The sequence below is a fragment of the Amblyomma mixtum genome, chromosome 9 (assembly GCF_055824585.1).
Source record: "Amblyomma mixtum isolate Tamu chromosome 9, ASM5582458v1, whole genome shotgun sequence".
Lineage (NCBI taxonomy): Eukaryota > Metazoa > Arthropoda > Arachnida > Ixodida > Ixodidae > Amblyomma > Amblyomma mixtum.
In genome coordinates this window covers 46,561,307-46,581,158 of record NC_143020.1, presented here as the reverse complement: position 1 = coordinate 46,581,158, position 19,852 = coordinate 46,561,307, and the positions used below count along the sequence as shown (strand labels likewise).

The window sequence follows — 19,852 nt, the reverse complement described above, 5'->3', positions numbered from 1 at the left end:
TACTTTATTTATTTGGGTTTACTGCCATATGTTCTGAACGAGGGGTGTGAAATTAATTAGTGTCAAGAAATATAAAGCCTTGCCCCATTTTCACAGCCTGAAAATGGTCATCAGGTTGTGGCTTTTCGGGTTCATGCTCCGAGTCGCACGCATTTGAAATGAAATGCGTCTATTCTGAACCTCACTTATCACTTTTGCATGCAACGACCTGTCAATACGGCTTTATCTTTGAGACCAGGTGTGGTACAAAATAGCATCCCTGCGTTAGCCAAAACAGATAACCTATAAATGATTCTGAGACATATGGTTTAATTGGAATATTCTCTAGTGTTCGCTGAATGAGCAAATTAACTATTCGCTGGAGCTCAGTGAGAGCTTGTGCAGACATAACGCACGCCGAAGAGGACTCTAGAAACCTAACACTCATCGTTAGGCATAGGATGTTGGAAGAAGTAGTATTACCAAGAAATGAATCTGACATAGCACTGAGTCATGGATGATAACTGAACCTGGAATAGAAATAACAACTGAACCAGGGATAGAAGAGCAGGAGGCTGTTATCTGGGTGAAGATCAGTGATAGCGGAGGGCGATTTCAGTTTAAAAGCGCGAAGACTCTTCAAGAGAAGTGTTAAACAACATTGCTTGTATTTCAACTCCATGAGCTAACGTGTTAATATGTTTGTGTTGGCACTTCAGTTCTCTTATTCGCGTCTGATTCCTTGCTGATAGGACGCTGGTCAGCACTTATAATAAGCGGCTTTGCCTTTCTTAAAGCGTAAAATAATTCGAGGCAAACTATGAATTCATACTCAGAGCTGTGAAAAGTGGCGGCACAAAAGGACGCAGTCTTGTAATAATTATACTCTTATCTTCAAAGCATTCTACGCTGCTACAGCATTTAATTAAGAAGATTTTCACAATTCATATTGCGAGCACCTGTGGTTATTGAACATGTACAGTATTGAAAATACGGGCGTGTTCCAGTTTTAATATCACCTATGAAGCAGGAGTAGCTGAGGAATTACGTGCAGTGTGCGACATAGTCCTGGCCCACTTTTCTTAAACCAGCTTTGTAATGCAAAAGGGCGTGTTGTTGAGGCTTTTGTTATATTGTGCGTCGAAAATTGAGCGCGAGAACTGTGCAAGAGAAACAATGGCACGGCACGGCGTAGTATTTCTGTCTTTGTTCCTCTGGTGCGGTTCATTAATTTATTTACTCTTAGAGCCTATGCACTACAGAGAGAAGTGGGCAAAAAAAAAATAACAAGAACAGAATTAGTGCAGTATCACCATGCTAACTAAATGGCTAACGTCATTCTTAAACAGGTAGGAGTCTTTAATGGCGGTCGATCGTAGTGGAAAGGAGTTTTCAATGCTTAAATGTCTTGGGGATGAAAGATGCGAAACGCAGGTTGGTGCGACTGCTGGGCATGTCAACCATGAGCTAGTGGTCGCTGCGTGATGAGATGTATGGTGGCGGCACAACTAGCGAATCTCTGAGATTAGGGTTAGAATGGCAGATATCCTGAAAAAGTCATATACGCACAATTGTACGAAGAATTGAGAGATCACGCAATTTTAGACTTCACTTCATTTTAGTTGCAATTCAGTTGATGGTAATTAAAAAAAATGAAACGAACTGCCAAGATTTTTAAGAATTCGAACTTTGCAAATAGCCAATTAATGTGAGGGTTCTTCATTAATGATGCGTATTCGAGGTTCGGCCTGACTTATGTTTAGTAGAGTTGAAGTTTCAGGTTAGTGGGCACCATAGAAAAATTGCGGCGTAAGTAACCTACTGCAACCGAATCTGTTGTTCTTGATCGTTCGTTGTTCAACCCAGTCGCGTACTAGCTGCAGACCGCCGTTTTGCATAGCTTCCTAACATCATGTTTCTCGGCGAATTTAGGTTTTCCACTTCGTATTTATTCGTCTCCAGTACCGTCCATTAAGAGGACAGGTAATCCGTTGTCTATTCGCAACATTACGCGACCCAATTCATTTTTGTCCTGACCACTCGATGTCTAATTTATGAAAACTGAAGCGAAAAATATACTTGCCTGCTTATTATGCTAGTGAAGTGTACTCACGTTCTAATCCCATTATGACAAATTTTTAGCACAGCAAACATTGAAGAGTTTCGAATGTCGTGAATGCGCGGCGGTGGACATTTGTTTATTTTTTTGCAACTAATTGGAAGTTTTTGAAAGATGATCTAAAGCCTTGAATAATGACGAGGACCAGGTAAAATAGACATATTTATTTAAAAGCAAACAATCTCGCAATATTTCTGCCGCAGCACTTAGAAGGAATCGACTGACACACAGTTGTTCAACACTTCATGGAAGTCGCATATTCGTGGCCAGCTTTCCTTCGGCCAGCTTCCACGGAACAAGGCACAATTTCGATCAGAAGGCGCTGGCCAGTGACAAAATGTTGAAACAAATGTCTGTTTGCGAGCTAGAAGTAGTAATGAGTGAACGGCGTGCATAAAATATGCCTATAATTCTGGACACAGTACGTTAAATGCTTATTTTGTCCTAGAATATACCATTAACTACAACTTCTGAAGCCACATAGCCCTAAATTTGTCTCTCTGTTATCATGTCGTTTAAATTTGGCTGATATAAAATCTTAGCTGATGAACGCGTGATCACTAGCAAAATGCCGCAACCTGTGACCTTGCAAAGACATGTCGTCAGGTATTAGGAAGTAACACACTGAACCAAAAGATAATTTGCTTGAATACACGAGTAACTACTGCGATCTGATATGACGCCTGCCTCTCAATACCAGAGAGCTTCATTTTAATAGATGCCATGAGTATGGCACGCGCTAAAGTAAAGGCGCCTTTAGCGTTTCAGAAACTATTTATTGTGCGGTTACATACAGGATTATTGAGGATAGCACGGCCTTTCTCATAACAAAAAAATAACGAAACAGCAGTGCTATCCGCGTAAGGCGAACCTTATAGCCAGTTTTTGGTAAATATGCTTTGTACGTCTTCATGCCAGGATTAGGATACATAAGGCGTTACAGTGTTATTTGATATATGTGAATGAAATAAGTTTCACAAGCAGAATAGTTTCGAATTTGATATAAGTATTATGAGGGGCCACTCTGCACTAGTACACGCGGGGTTTAAACAATGGAACTGCGTACACCATAGTGATTATAGCTAGAGTATTGTACTGGTTTCTTAAAGTGTGCAAATTTTGATTTGTCCGGCATAATTTCTAAAGCATTTAATATTTTCTCGAGTATAAAACATTGTGCACTCTCATCGACGAGTAACTGTCGCCGTCGATAGAAGATGCATGCACTAAACGCCTTCCAATTTCAGCGTAGCACTGTGTGTAATTAGTCGTATAAGGTGCTCAACTCATTCTTCTTTCAGTGATTCTCGTGCCGGTCATGTAACGGCGCAGCGCGTCATAATGAACTTCCTTGTTGAAGCCCAGATGCAGCAAGAGACTCACGCACTCACTAGTTAATGACCGAGACCAGGAAGTTTATTCGTGCCGAGCCGAACTGGACCACATTTCGTGGTCGCATTCCACCTGAATGCAACAATAACATCCGGGTCACCTACCGAATGCATCCGTGTGCGTCCCGAACCACCCCTATTCCTCGGCCTCGCTCATATTTTTTTTATAGCCGCCTCTCTACTTTTTATAGTTAAAGCCGAATCTTGAGAGCCCACAAAGGCATCTTTGGCATTAAAATCAATTCCATGCCAGCTTGAGAGTGATGGGGAGATAAAATCGCTTTAACACATGAGTTGCAGCACTGCCACCGCCAACCCCATCTTCCCGTGGACTGCTAAGCCATCACGAGCCCGCAAGCCATTTCTCCGCTCGCAGTGCGCCAGTTCCTCTACCGTGCGCTGAACTGTGAATTTCACAGACGAGAACTTTTAGTATGCTCCCTTTACGTTCTAGTTCTTTTTGGGCGTGGCATGACCTGAACACGACACATTCCAAGAATGCGCCCACCACTATACATCCCCCATTCTAGTCAGCGCTGCACCGAAAATAATAAGCATTTCATGTGCATCCACTCTCGTGATGAGACACTAATTTTACGCCACCGTAGCGCCACCTCAACAGATTCGTTGGGAAGTGCAGTGTATCTGTGCCGTTCAGAAATTTAAATAAATAGATAAGCCCATCTATGCCCACGTGTAATGGAGGGCTAGAAGAGTTCTGCTTGCATGCAAAGAAAAAAAAAGGCATCGCCAGTGTCATCACTCAAGGCTACAGGATGTGCGGGCCACAACTCTGCAGGACTTCGAAGAATGAAGCTTAAAGGTGAATGTAACTAGAGCTTTCAGGATGTGCTTTTTACACAATTTTTTGTGTTGTAGATAAAGCACGTGGACCATGAAAACGAGTCCACATTTTATTCCGACGACAGTTGAAAGCGGAAAACTGGCAGCCGCATCGATACTTGAGTTTCTGCTGGCTCAAGATAGCTTCTTTTTTTCCTGTTTATTCGGTCTCTTACATTATTAGTTTTCGTTGTAACAAACCTATACCAGAAGTCATTTACGACCTTTGGCAACAAGAAGCTCACTTCCCTCTAGACCCACTTTTTCTAGGGTGTCCATTTCGCCACGCCAGATTCGAAAAACTCCTCTCTGCGTACATCGCGTTTTCCATAAATTGGCCAACATTACCTTCGAAACTTCCCCGCTCACTTCATTCTTCGACGCCATCGTTACGACTCGCGAAAGGGGTTGCTCGTATTCTTCCGTTCAAGCCTCCGTGCGTAGCTAAGGTGGTTCCAGTTTAGCACAGGACAGGCGCTTGAGGTTTGTGTCATTACAATGCGCACGGAAAAAAAAAAGAGCAATTCTCGGTATGGGTGCCCCTTTCGCCGAGCTATTGGGGTGCACCTATGCCACTCCCTTCTAATTTATGCGTTTCCCCTTTCAAAATACAGCTCGGGAAAAGCGCGAGGCTGCCGCTTCGTGTGCCGTTCATCACAGTGAGTCATCTACACTTTCTGTAGAATACATTCGAACGGCCGCATGGCACGGTAGAATAGACACCGCTTCTAAGCGGAGCACTGATAATCAAGTTTTCCGCGGGGCTTATAGCTGATAATTGTTGCGGTTCCTTGGGTAAGCCTGCATCTTGTTCACCGATGACCCCGAATCGGGCAATCTTCATGCCGTAGGCAGCATCAGAGGGGTCGGAGGTCGTGAGTTCGTATCCAACCGGTGGCATGTGGTTGTTTTTTCGTCTGCTTTTATTAAATTCTCATTGATACAGATTACAATAAAACATCCCCCATGCTCCTTGTTTTCTCTGACTGTTGGCTTCTCTCATCCAGTGGTCGATGTCATCAGCGCACATTTTGCAAGTTCGTGCACTGCACTGCCCAAGGAGAGGATGTGTTATTTCAAGTGCCCAAGGAACATTGTTCATTTTAGGGCACTGCTATGAAGGATTTCCCTAACCTCTCGAGCTTCTTTATTCGCCGGGCTGTTGTGTTCCATTCATGTTTGGCGCAAACACCACGCCTGGATGTCTGTGGAGAAGAAAGGAACGTACATGGATTTGGAACTTCGTGTGTATGGAAAAGAAATATCTTAACATTTAGATTCTTAAGAACAGCCATCTGCCAGCAAGACAGTAAATAACCGTCAAAATATTCCAATTTTTGAGTGCCATACCAAGCGCAGGTTTGTATTCTAGCACTGAATTAAATGTTTCTACTTAGGCGTAGTACTCTTTTTGAGAGCGATGGGCACCTGGGCAAGAAAACAGAATTTGTTTGAATTGGTCGTTCAGGGCAACCACAATCGTTATTAAAACTCTGCGGGATGTTGGGTGGGGTCGCAAGTATTGACGTGGTCGGCTGCTGAGAATATGGGAAGGTAAATAAAACCGTGGTGGATGGTGAGTACGATAGAGAGAAAAAGAACGAACACATGAGGCTCAGGCAAGGCATGCATCACCTGCACCGATGTCGTTCAAATGCACCTCTAAAATGGCTATATCTGATGTTCAAAATGGACTTCTCTGCTAGCGGCGCCGCAGAGAAAGCATTGTAGTGAGCTCTTGAAAATAATGCCAGAAGCAACAGGTCAAGCATTAAAGTCAGAATTGGCAGAGGGCTCACGATGAGAACTCCAGCGCATATTTAATGAGCAGATCGTTGATCATATCCTTAAATTTCCATTGCTTAAACTTCTGTTAACGCGTAGTTATGGATGAGAGCCAATTAATTTGTAAGAACTCTTCGATACACAGGAGACGAACTAGTAAGTAAATCCGTCAGACTGACTTTCCGACGGAGTCCTACGAATAATATATAAGCGACGTAGCCTGTACAGCTACAACTCGCTGCTTATTCAAACCCGCCGAGCGCAGCCAAACGCTCCCGCTTCTGGGCGAGGATAACAAAAACCTACATCAGAAACATTTAGAGAAGCAGATGCTCATTAGTTGCGACCGTCTGTTTTACGGAACAATGCTACGAAGGACTTCCTGTGCAGGTGCTCCTGCTGCCTGAAGCGTCGGTGGCAATGTAGACGAATAAAGGCAGCCTTGGTGATTAAGCGTTTGTCCTTTGTGTGGGCTTGCAATCTGTCGATTATTCGTAAACAGACACCGTCATGAACGACCGGAATCGCCGAAATTTCCGCTTAAACTTCATCCGCCTCCACAAGAATGAAGCGGGTTGTTACATACGTTATCTAGCGGCCCACTTGCAACGGAACACAACGTGAGCTCGAGCATTTACCACAGTAGAATCAATACGAGCAGCATTGCGGCATGTCATAATCGATGGTGTCTTTGCATACTAAGTTTACGTGCCCTTCTTCTGACATACATGGCACCGCACAGACTGGGAATCGCATGCGTATGGAATAAATTGTACGATGAGGCGTCTAACGCCCCGTAGGCATACGTAGGCTTTGATGCACGCCATATTGGTAGTTTCTGGAATAGTTTAGACAACCCAGGAATCTCTGAGGTGCACTAAGGATGCATATAAAGATACCTGTCTAAAACATCTTAATCGCATGCAGAGGAAAAATGCGAACTATGGAATCAGATTCTCGAAATGAACCCCATGTAAATGTATCGAGATGTATTCGTTTCCTCACACTTCACGAAGTTCCTTTCCTCACGTTTGCTCACATTTCCTCACATTTCACGATTTTTCGATACTGATCCCCATATTTGGATCAGGTTTTGCGACGGCCCGTAGGACATGAGAGAGTCAAGAACAAATCATCAGAAAAGCATACATTAGTAACACAGTAGAACCATGGTGGCCAATTCGTTTTTGAAAGCCATTAGGAATTCATTAGGAAAATCACCAGAAAGTCATGAGAAAAGCATAAGATCCTAATCTCAAAAGTCACTAGACTTTCTAAAGAAAGTCATTAAAAATTTTATTAAGGAAAGACTGGCGCGGGAAAGGTTAAATAAAAGAAATAAAAAGAGGAGAAGATAAAATGTGGTCTTTAATGCATACGAAAGTGCATCGGCAAGTAGTAGTGTGACATATGAACTGATGAACTGCATAATGTGACAAACGGGCTAACAAAGTTTACTGCGTGAAAAATGCACGAGGGTAGCATGCAAGGTGTAATGAGAGCTGGTAAGGTGTCCAATGTCACTTAAGTATCCAAACAAGAAGTTTATTGGTTATCTCTGTTGCCTACGACAGGCTAAGGAATCTAAAACACTGTATTTTGTTAGAGGCACTTGGGAGAGATTCTCCATGCAATGTTCATAGTACATACGCTCGTTAGCATATGCAGGGTACTCAAGGAGGATACGTTCTACAGTTTCGATCGAGCGGCAGTTGTCACAGAGCGGACTGTTCATTTGACCGATACGTTATCGGAGCTTAGGCATCAGGTGTGCGGGAGGTGCGGGCTTGATCCCAAGTTCCACTGGCTACCCACCAGCCATACAATGGGTACAAGCTTACCCCGGCCTGCTGCTCTGTTTAATCATGGTGAAACGCTTGGAAAATGTAATTTGACCCTACCTGAGTAGAAACAAATACCTTGCAGCATGGCTGTCTTTGACCGCAGATGCCCTTGCGTCCTAAAATTTCATCATCATCATCAGGAACAGTAAAGATTCTTTAAGATCTCACGTTTGAGATTTCAACATAGGTATTGTCGATTTCGGGCCGTGGCTGCGCCTCAACCGGTGATCAATTAACACAATATACACCTCACCAGAGCCCGTAGTTCCTTCAGCGGAGCTGTAGTAGGATTTGTGACGTGGCGAGCTTTCATAAAGCCGACAATCTACCATGACCGAAAAGGAAAGAGCTGGCTATGGTAACCTGGACCTGACGGCCCCAGTTGCATTATGCAAAGGACAACGTCTGCAATTTCGTACCCCAAATAAAAAAAAACTATTAAAATATTGAGATAGGATAGAACACGGGTAAACAACGATGACCTTGGATTTTGAAAAAGTAGTATTGAAAGTCACGCATGCACATGCGTTGCAATAGAAAATGTTCGCTTTCAAGTGGCTGGCGCCTGTGTGCATGAGCAGAGAGAAAATAAGTAATAAATATATTTCATTTTCTTCAAAATATTCGACTGACCAATAACTGTGCCAATAATACATGTCAGAGGAATCCAGTGGTACTCACCTTCTCAATGTCACATTGTAGTCCTTCCGCCATGTATCGTACCTGGCATTTTGTAATTTTATAATCATAGTCGTAGAAATTCTCCTTCCAACAGCATTTGACTTCGCACCTCTTATGACGTTTGTCGTGCTTCTGTAGGGATGGAAACAACAGTTATGATGAAGATTCAGCCTGACACATGAAACAACGCAGTGGAAAAATGTATCGCTATCATGGATTCATATTACGTGCGGTGCCGCACCTGAAAGAAAACAGTGTTACCGAATATTTTTTATTATTTTTTTATTATTTTTAGACGCTTCTCACGCTACTGTAACAAAATTTTTGCTTTTGAAATGGTGCCACAAAATTTATAACGCGTTTTTCGATCTAGGAAGAAAAGTTTTTTAAAGATAGTATTTTGTTCACTTTGAAGCATTCGGTTGAGAAGTATGCTGCGAGTTGAAACGTTATAAATAGCCTTAGAAAAAAGTCGGCTGAAGTCGTAGCAGAAAAATAATATATAGGCAGAAACGTTTTTAAAGACAGCAGTTTGCACACTTTGAAACAATCGCTTCACAAGCAAGCTGTAAATCCCAATGTTATAAAAAGCCTTAAAAAAAGTAGGGTGAGTTGTTTGCAGCAACATGAAATCTAGGCAGATACGTTTATTAAAGAGAGTATTTGGCTCACGTTGAAACAATCGCTTCAGAAGCGAGTTGTATGTTCAAATATTATAAACAGCCTGAAGAGAATTGGGATTCAGATGTTTGCAGAAAAATATTATCTTTGAAGATTAGCTTTTTTTTTTGAAGAGTATTTTTCTCACTCTGAAACATTCACTTATCAAGCAAGCTCTAAGTTGAAACGTTATAAACATCCTTAAGAAAAAGTAACCTCAGATGTTCGTTGGAAAATAATACTTAAGCTAAACAAATCGGGCTGCGCTCTACAAAGAATGGTATTCTTAAAAGTTTTTGGTTAAATTTTTTTTGCATTTTGGGATAAACGAGTAAAAATTTTCTATAAAATGAAGCGCTCGACGCACCGCTGCAGATATATTATTTCCTACACCTACACATGTTGCACTGCAGTGCCGCATTACGCACTGAATAATTCTCGCTTTGTTGCTTTTTGAATACTTCTTTTATATCTAAAATATGTTGCTATTTATTTGACATTTTCTGGAAAAATGAGAATGATTTGCAGGCTTTTAATACAATTTGCGTCATTTAAGAGATGTAGAGTAACGCAGAAGAAAAAATTTGGCTTCCGATGTAGGGCATATCAAATTTCCAAAACAGATTAAATATAAGAGAAATTCACCGTTTTTCACTATATCCTGCCGCCGATTGCACGCACTGGTGTGCGATGTGAAAATAAGAGATGCCACTCATTTCATAGCTCTGCTGATATTAATGAAGCCTGTGTAGTTTCAGCAGAACAGTTTTTCTTTTAAAAGTGAAAAATTTTTGAAGTTGACCGTCGCTGCGCAATGTACGGCTCGGCGCGAGCTCTCCAGCACAAAGACGGGCGATGATGCTCAATTCGGGACAGTATAACGTGTTCTGCTATGATCGCTGCCAGTAGAGACGTAACCAGGAAATATTCCATTTAATCATACTCTGTCCTTTTATGGCCAACCTTCTTTGACAAAAAACTTTGAATATTGGAAAGCTGATAGGAAGCGTTCTCTGAGCCACTCTGCCCGCTTTCGATTAACTTCCCTGCCTTTCCTCTTCTACCTCCTCTCCTTCTGCCCGCTTCCGGTCTCTTAACTTTTCTTAACTTCTTCGGACTCTTAACGAGGACAGGAAGGTTAAAAAAACGACAGTTCGCTTATCGCCTTTTTTCACGTTTCTTCAAGACATTCAATCTTACAAAATGCTCTCACTCAAGTCCTAAAGCACTGTAGCTGTGTTTAAATTTTCGGCATTGTGAATGTTACATGAGAAAAAGCGTGGTGTTAGGCACAGCAAGATTTTCATATAGAACGTACGGATGCAGGCTTTACGCCGGTGGCTCCTCTGTAGAGCATTTCACAAAATCTTTTCCTTGTCATATTCTGGCCAGGATATATTTCTCTGCTATGGTCTACTTTTTCTTTCACTTCAATGCAAGATCTCGACATATTTCTGCAAAATGAATGGCAAACACTGTTAACTAATCATAACAAACAGTGCCAATAACAGTGGTTGCAATAGCGATTGTAAGAGGCAGTGTAACAGAGCACACAGCTTAAATTCCTTCTTTCTGCATTCTGGGGCCTTTTTTGTGTATCACTTCAGAGATGCGGACACTGTTAGGCAAGGCTCCCAAAACCTCAAATAAAGCAAGCCGGAAAAACGTGCCTAGATATGCTCCGTATTGCGTCTTTTTTAGCGCTTGGATGTTTAGATGTGTGTATAATGCATTCTGTTGATTTGTCATTGTTCTCTTCATGGTTTGTGCATATTTCACATATATAGAACATGTCATCACTGTATTAAATACCACCCCTAAAAAACTAGATAGCCGAGTGTCGCGTGTCTGACTTGCTGCTCAAAGTTCACAGGTTCGATTTCATTCCAAGTACCTCAAATTTCTTAACTAGCGCTGGCAAATCATTTCGTTATGTCACTCGTATCGTTTGAAAAATTACCGCTATGAGCCCACATTTGAACTCTGTCAAATCATCTAACTTGATAGTAATCACTTTTCGTCTCTTTTTTTATTCGTTATGTTATATTATGTGTGCAAACCTGCAAGTTAGCCTTATTACTATTTGCTTTATCGTCCCAGAGAAAAAAACTGCCAGGTGCCAACTTTAAATTTTCGCTTACTTTTCCTGTACATATCTGTTCAGGTAAAATAGAACTGCTAGCAGCATTCGGCTGCCTGTTAGGGCGCGCATTTCGGTGTGAAGGACTCAGTAACATGTGAGGAAAACAAGATAGTTTTTTATCCCTGCCCGCGCATGGCCGCCGCCGCTGCTCGCTTGCAGCACCCAAGCCAAGACGTAGATTCAAAGGAAATTTGGGGAAATTGAGCTTGCGCTTTAACAATAACTGGTTGCGAACTCCCCCGCCATCTGAACCCGACGTTCTGCTCCCTAGCAGTGGCGCTCCAAGTCGTTTAACGGCTTGATAGCAAACTCCGCTTGTGCAGCACTTTTATCATGTAGTAATTCAGTGTCTTCCCTCCTTTTTTACGCTCTTCAACCCCGAGGCAGCCGGCAAGCGAGCCAAGGGCGCACATAACACGTTTGTGCCTGTGGCAAAAATCGGATTATTACTGGATGAGCTTGAGATGCGGGAAGCTACTCAGGAATCGCGCAGCCCAGTAATGGCCTCCTTAAAATTGGTCACCGCAGAGATCCCATGCAGGGGGAGGAGAGTGAAAAGGATAGAAAAGACGAAGTGGGAGGGGGACGGGAAGAGGCATGACATGAAAAGGGGGAGAGGATAGGCCATAGATCTAAGCGATCCGTCTGAGTACACTACGCGCCATGGCTGCGGAGATGGAATGACACTGGTCTCGGCGCCAATGGCTGCAGGAACACTCACGAGATGCAGCTGGAGCAGCAGAAGCTTGAGAAGATCCGAGGCGTCAAAATGCTTGACACTTCCACTCAGGCTGCGGCCCTCAGAGCGAAACTCGATTACTTCCCACTTCGGAGCCGAATACTACAACTGCGGCAACCACAGTATAAGGTCCACAAAACAAGTACCGAAAGCTGTCGCAGACACACCGCAGGGCCGCGGTGCACTAAACCACCATCGGAACCCTTTCAAGAAGTAATTCAGAATCGGAAGATCGATTGAACAGCATGGCTGGGGAGGTCAAGCGTAGACGGGGAAATCGGATTTAAAACTTCGCGCTAAGCTGGCGGAGTGAGGGCCGGCGCACGTACAACGCCACTTCTCGCGATACGTGATGTGTCCGCACATTCGGGCGCGCGCCGGCAATGCGAGGGTGGGAACCCGGCGACAAAAAATGTCCGCTGGAAACCTTTACTTGCCAGAGGGGAGGAAAATTGGCGAGCGCCTTGGCAGGCGCCCATTTTCGCCACTGCGAAGCTCAGTAGCAGCACAGGGGTACAGAGGAAGCTGCAGAGAACAAGGACGCACCACACTGGTGTCTGAAAGCACACCCGTTAAAATTGGTATGTGGAGCTTAACCTGCGACGGCATTGCTTGTGAGCCTCCTAGAAAGTGGGCGTCATAACTGGCGCGGGCCGGCAAGGAGGTCAAGATGGCGGAGGCCGTCGCCCCCCTCCCTGCAGCCAATCAACTGGCCCATAGAGACAAAATCCGGCAGCTGTGGTGGGGACCCCGGAACCGCCACAACGAGACTTCTTTGACAGATGTGGTCACGGCCTACAAACCTCCACGACTTACTATTTGCCGCATTATCGCTCTCCGGCATCCGAGGCCTCAATTGGCGGAAGCAAAACCTCCTCATTCAATCATTCTCTGGGAGTTCGGTTTTTATTCTCGAACTCTTCTCCTCGGACTGCGATTCGGATCTGTATGAACAGCAGAACGTCACTTATTGTGGCAAAGTGATGCCCTGCGCAGTGATTGCGGTAGCCTGAGAACCATGGAACACTTGCTCTGCTTGCGTCCTTCTTTAGTGCACATGTTTCGCTCCGCCAAGGTTAGGGAGAGCTTCGGGCTCCTTCTGTAACAGCCGAGGGCCTACTTATCCCTAAAGGGCCCCGGCCCCCTATCGCCATGCAGTGCAAGCTCTGGTGCAGTTCCTCAGCGAGGCAAACACAGCTACCCGCTTCTATCGATCGCCCCTCGTGGGTTGAAGCATTCTTCCAGCACTGTTTGATCAGGCCGGGTTCTGCGTATCAATTACTTCGTTCTTTCGCCCCGCCCAGTCTTCGTTCTAATCCACTAACCCATTCCTCAATTTAGTGTCCTGAATGGTATGTTGAGAGAGGGAGTGCACTCCTTGCACACCTTTCTTCTCTGCTTTCCATCTCTTTGTTCCAAGCCAAAATATAGGTGGAGTCGCTGCTACGAATTTTGCACCCCATTAACCAAGCGGAACGCAAAGTGACAAAGTTCAGGCTCTGCATCGTCAGTAACGAAACGACCGTCGAGGTTACTGCGCCTGTGTGGCCAGCAACCGCCCGACATTCCCGCTGTTGAGGTTAGTCTTCATGCAAGTCAATGGATCCACCAGAACCACTCGCTCCTTTAGAGGGAAAAGCTGAAGCAGTATGGTGGAAGATGTCGCCATACTACGTAGTTTCATATACAGTGCGTTTCATATAACTTGAACCAAGGATTAAAAAAAGTCGCACCCCAGAGCTGATTGAAACAAAATTCATTTTGTTTCCATTGTGTGGTTCTCCTCACAGTATTTTTTAAATTCCAATTAATTAGCTAGTTTGCTAAGATTAGATACGCAAAATTTTAATATTCGCTAACGGTCGCGTGCGTTTCATTAAGCTCTAGAGGGGGTTACGAAACAACCGATCCAACCGATCCGCGATAAGTCCTAGGCAGGCCACCGACAGCCAATTCAGACAGAGCTGCTGTTGTACCATCGCACAGGAAAACAAAAAAGAAAGGGAAAGCAGTGTAGCGGCTTATTTGAAGGTAGCCTCCGTTTTTTTTTATCATTTCGTAGTCTGTCAAACTGAGCGGTGGCCGCTCACTTGGGCACGGTCAGCGCACACCTTTCGTACATTCAAAACGTGGTTGGGAGCGCTGGTATATGGTAGCGCATGGGGGCAGTGACGTGGCTTTTTTTTTATAATTCGCGGGCTTTCTTTAAACGCCGAAAAAAATGACCATGTAGGAGATACGTTGCTGAAAAAAACTGGCTCGGTTGTTTATTAACCCCTTCTATAATTTAAGGGAAGGCACGTGACTCCAAAGTGACTAATAGCAAATTTGCATAATTAATCTCAGCAAATTAACTAATTAAGCAGAGTTTAGAAATACTCTGAGGAGCGCCACACGACAGGAAGCAATATGTCGTTGATTTCGCCCAGCTCTGCTGAGCCACTATTTTTAAATATTTGGTTCAAGTTACATGAAACTCTCTGTATATTCAGCGCATCCAATTCCACACCATCCATTAAAGACAACAATGCGCCCACCAGGAGAACCCGGCAGTCACGCGAACCTACACGACCTCAACCTACACGCAAATGGCACCTCGAGCTTTCGCGAAAAGCAAATCCGGCCCCACCACAGCCCCTGGCAGCGAGAGCGCTCACGTGCTGAGACGAGCAGCAACATTCCGAGGCCTACCAGCTGGGATGGTGCCGTAGGACAGGCTCTCCTTTGCTGATGGAGGTTACTACACCTTATTAGGCCACCCCACCACCAGTAGTGAAGATGGTAGCATTGCAGATCTTTACACCTACAGACACATAACAGAACGCAAACGTGTACTAAGCAGAGCACGGCCCCCTTTCCCTCATTTAAAAACAACATCGAAGCAACGGCGGGACGTAAGCGGCAAGCACCCCTACCCCAACCCCTTTCACAAACAGCTTTACTTCCCCTTCGGTGTTCTGATAGACGCCAGAGATGTGAACACCCTAGATGCACACTTTACCGCTCAGAATTGGCTTACCCGTCTACATTGCGCCCATTCCTCATATTTCACTACACCTCGTCTTCTTAAGAGACTCCGCTGTTCGACGCTAAGCTGATAAATCCAGCATAAGCAAATCGTCGTGCCTGTCGCATCACGGCCGCCAGCGGCGCGGATTGAAGACGGCGCCCAAGAAGACGAATCAACGGCAGCTCTTCCCGCCTGTTCTGTGGTAATTTTGAATATATATTTTTGCTTCTAGAGCTTCTATTATAAAAATTGCAACATATAAAGCGCCGAGCGCGGCATGATGCTTCATAAGCGGACAGTTGAATTCACCGCCACGGGCACCGTGGGGGCGCAGCCCGTAGTTTAGAGATCAACCCGACCTCCTTTGGTAGTAGATTAAGCAAAACATTGGTTTAATGCCGATTTCAACATTTAGACTGGGACTTTGTGCCGTGCCTCTGGAGAAAGCACCAGCACGAGTATTATAAGATTCATAGAGAATTTCTGCTTATGCACGGCCTTTTTCGTGTATGGGCGAAAACTCATTTAATGCTCAGTACCTGCACACTTCTGATACAGATGATTCCTTAGTAATTGGAATTTAAGTTGGATGAATATGTTGCCTAAGACATACAGCAGTTCCTTTTGGGATAGAGTTGTAGGGGGGGGGGGGGGGGTTTGCTCTATAAGTGTTCATAAATTTTTCTCTAGCCAAATGTACAAAGTACTGAGAATATGCCTGTTGTTTTGTCGTTCAGGGATTACCTGGCTGCAGCTGCGCTTTGGACAACGAACTTCGAAAAATTTGGGCAACGGAAGCGTATGAAATTCAAGTGCAGAGATCATCACAAATCAGAAGCTAGAGGGACATTGGTGGTCGGCACACAGCAGGCTTCAAGAAGGTGGAAACACCTGAAGGAAACTCACGTCGACAGCAACATTAAACCAGGCTGCTGAGATCTGCTCAGAGAACTACCGAACAAAGAGTGGTGCCTCCAGATATACAACACATCAGAAGATATTTTGACTACTGTACGCGGCACTAGATCTGGTTACAGTTGGCTCTGTATACATCACAAACTTTCGATTGGGAACTGCGAAATCATCCTGGCACAAGGCATGAAACGAAGAAGAGGCGTTTTGCACAAGCTTCAATCCAGACAGTAACTGTCAGCGTTCAAAAACACATGATGAAATATTTCTTACTTGTACATGAATTGTATTTGTTCCTTGGAGCAGTTTGATAGCCTGTATCTATTCCTGGGGTGGTCGTGGTAGGACATTAGGAATCCGTCCTTCCAAGAACAGCGTTCCGCTCCCGGGTAGCCCAAGATATTAAGGCTTCCGCTGGCATTGTCGTGATCAGCCCCCAATCTAGAAGACATGATGGGAAACTGTTCGCTTAACAAGTCAAGCAAAACTAGCGGCTCCTACTGGTCAATGAATGAGCCGTGAGAGCTCCGACAAAAGGTAGCAGTACAGCACGGACACAAAGAGCAGCTTTCAGCGTTTTCTGTACTTTTCGAGTAATAACGTACGCATCGTTTTGAATTTCCGTAAACATCATGAATAGGTCCTGAATCAAAGCCGTAAGCGTATATATCCTACTAGTCTATTCCTGCAATCATTGTAGTTGCATCACTTGTAGCAATCGCGGTCACTGCAATTTTGCAGTTTCCGGCCCTAGGAGGTGGTTTGTAATCCACCAAAAGTCACCGAGAATATCATCCAGAAAGTCTGATGTGCCCGATTTTGGGTTGCCATTTGTAGCTGCTTGAGACCAATATTTATGTGCTTCTTTGCATTCCATTAAACACAGAACTAAATGCGGTTAGAAATCAAACCATTTTTTGTTTTCTTACCAGGCGCGAAGAGGGCCGCCGCTGCAAACGGTGTTCGCTAAGGTATACCAATTCATGGTAGGACTCTCAATCAAACCAAGCCATTTTTTACTGATGCCATGAGGCGTCGCCTTTGACAGCCAGACCAATTGCTTCTTCTCCTTAGTCGATTTCAAGAGGTGCATATCGATTACGTTATCTTACGTAGGTTTCTTGGCAGAGAAGGATTTATCGGTAGTTATTTTTAGCTCCTGTAAGCATGCAGTGAAGAGCATTGGCTTACAGGAGCTAAAAATAACTACCGGTATTCCGGGACTCCGGAATACCGGGGGGGTTATTCCGGGGACTGGAATGGGAACAGTTGGGGATAAGAGTTAATGGAGAATACCTGAGTAATTTGCGATTCGCTGATGACATTGCCTTGCTAAGCCACTCAGGACAAGAACTGCAACGCATGACCAATCAGTTAGACAGGCAGAGCAGAACGGTGGGGCTAAGAATTAACATGCAGAAAACCAACGTAATGTTCAACAGCCTAGCAAGGGAACAGCACTTCGCAATTGGTAGCGAGGTGCTGGAAGCAGTAAGAGAATATGTGTACTTATGGCAGGTGGTGACCGCAGATCCGGATCATGAGAGGCAAATAACTAGAAGAATAAGAATGGGGTGGAGCGCATATGGCAGGTTCTCTCGGACCATGAATGGTAGCTTACCAATATCCCTGAAGAGAAAAGTGTAACAGCTGTATCCTACCGGTACTCACCTATGGGGCAGAAACGTGGCGGCTAACAAACAGGGTTCAGCTTAAGTTAAGAACAACGCAGCGAGCTATGGAAAGGAAAATGATAGGGGTAACGTTAAGAGATCGTAAGAGGGCGGAGTGGGTGAAGGAACAAACGCGGGTTAATGACATCTTAGTTGAAATCAAGAGGAAGAAATGGGCTTGGGCAGGGCATGTAATGCGATAGCAAGATAACCGCTGGTCCTTAAGGGTAACGGAGTAAATTCAAAGAGAAAGCAAACGTAGCAGGGGACGGCAGAAAGTTAGGTGGGCGGATGAGATTAAGAAGTTTGCGGGGATACAGTGGCGGCAACTGAAAAAGGACAGGGTTAATTGGAGAGACTTGGGAGAGGCCTTTGCCCTGCAGTGGGTGTAGTCAGGCTGATGATGATGATGATGAAACGTCGCTAGCAGTTCTCGTCGAAACACTTCCCAGGTGGTAAAGGAGGCTTCGTGATTTTCGAACCATGCTTTGGCTGAGTCCTGCAGCACAAAGTAGACGTTGCGCAATTTGCGCTCGCCGTCCCATTCGTTGAAGCCCGCCACCAGGTCAAAGCTGGCCAACCAGTCTTCTACGTCTGCTTATGGCAGGTGGTGACCGCAGATCCGGATCATGAGAGGCAAATAACTAGAAGAATAAGAATGGGGTGGAGCGCATATGGCAGGTTCTCTCAGATCATGAATGGTAGCTTACCAATATCGCTGAAGAGAAAAGTATACAACAGCTGTATCCTACCGGTACTCACCTATGGGGCAGAAACGTGGAGGCTAACAAAGTGGGTTCAACTTAAGTTAAGAACAACGCAGCGAGCTATGGAAAGGAAAATGATAGGGGTAACGTTAAGAGATCGGAAGAGGGCGGAGTGGGTGAGGAAACAAACGCGGGGTAATGACATCTTAGTTGAGATCAAGAGGAAGAAATGGGGTTGGGCAGGGCATGTAATGTGAAGGCAAGATAACCGCTGGTCGTTAAGGGTAACGGAGTGGATTCCAATAGAAAGCAAACGTAGCAGGGGACGGCAGAAAGTTAGGTGGGCGGATGAGATTTAGAAGTTTGCTTGGATACAGTGGCGGCAACAGACGAAGGACAGGGTTAATTGGAGAGACATCGGAGAGGCCTTTGCCCTGATGTGGGTGTAGTCAGGCTGATGATGATGATGATGGTGAGGAGTATTTTTAGCTCGGTCCTCTGTTTGCCGACATTGTACGTGCCAGCAAGTGTGACGACGGGCACTAGAAGCCCGGGACTTCCCACTCTTACCGCTAAGGTGGCCTTGTGTTTGCAGTGGTAGCTGTCGTCAGCTATTTGTTGCCCTGAGCATCGAAGGAGCCGCCGCATGCTAATTATGCCTTAACTAAGAAGCATGGGCTCAGAGAGTCAGCATCGGTAATGCCACCAAGGAGGCACATTTTCGCTGGATTGTTAAGCATTCGTTCATGCGTTGTAGTTTTGAACGGTATACTTTGTTTCCGTTGGCTGACTTATGTCTAAAGACAGTTATGTCTGTTCTGTCTATACGCTTATGAACGCCCTTTCTTTCTAAAATCAAAGAAAAGTAGCATCGCCACAGCATGGAAACAGAGACGAAGAAAGGAGAACATGCGCTGACAAAAGCTCCTTTCTTTGTCTGTGTCTGCGTGCTTTGGCGCGGCTCATTTTCTTCGATTCAGAATGCATCAACTAGCCCAAAAAGAAGTTTTATTGAAGTTTCTTTGTAAAAAAAGCGTGCGAAAATTTTGTTATTTTTTTCATTACACAGGGTGAAACATTTTGTAGCGGTAAAAATGAGGAAAGCTGTAGGCTTGAACAAAAATTACACACTTCGCGCAATCTCACTCCCATGAATAAACTATACGCCCTCTTCCCCACGGCTTCCCTGCTCGAGACTTAGTCAACAACTTTTACCGCAATTTCGCACGTATCCGTTGCTAGTCTTCCAGCTGCGACGCTGCCCCTCCCCGGACGCCTGCGTGCGGACCCGGAGGGGCACGGGTCTTCTTCTGGCGGAAATAAAGTTTCTTCACTCACTCACTCCCTTGTAGGACTGCCCATATTT

The 19,852-nt window shown here is 44.8% G+C and overlaps 1 protein-coding gene across 1 annotated transcript in view; it reads right to left on the bottom strand.

Moving 5' to 3' along the window:
* Positions 1-5,435: 5,435 nt before the first annotated feature.
* Positions 5,436-19,852, bottom strand: part of LOC149328893 (venom metalloproteinase antarease-like TserMP_B) — a 45,906-nt gene continuing 31,489 nt past the window's right edge. The window contains exons 6-9 of the mRNA XM_089559898.1: positions 16,380-16,547; positions 10,621-10,756; positions 8,643-8,774; positions 5,436-5,537 (exon numbers count right to left, since the gene is read on the bottom strand). Of these exons, the coding sequence (XP_089416024.1) occupies positions 5,436-5,537; positions 8,643-8,774; positions 10,621-10,756; positions 16,380-16,547 (538 nt within the window). The remainder of the gene's footprint in view (positions 5,538-8,642; positions 8,775-10,620; positions 10,757-16,379; positions 16,548-19,852) is intronic.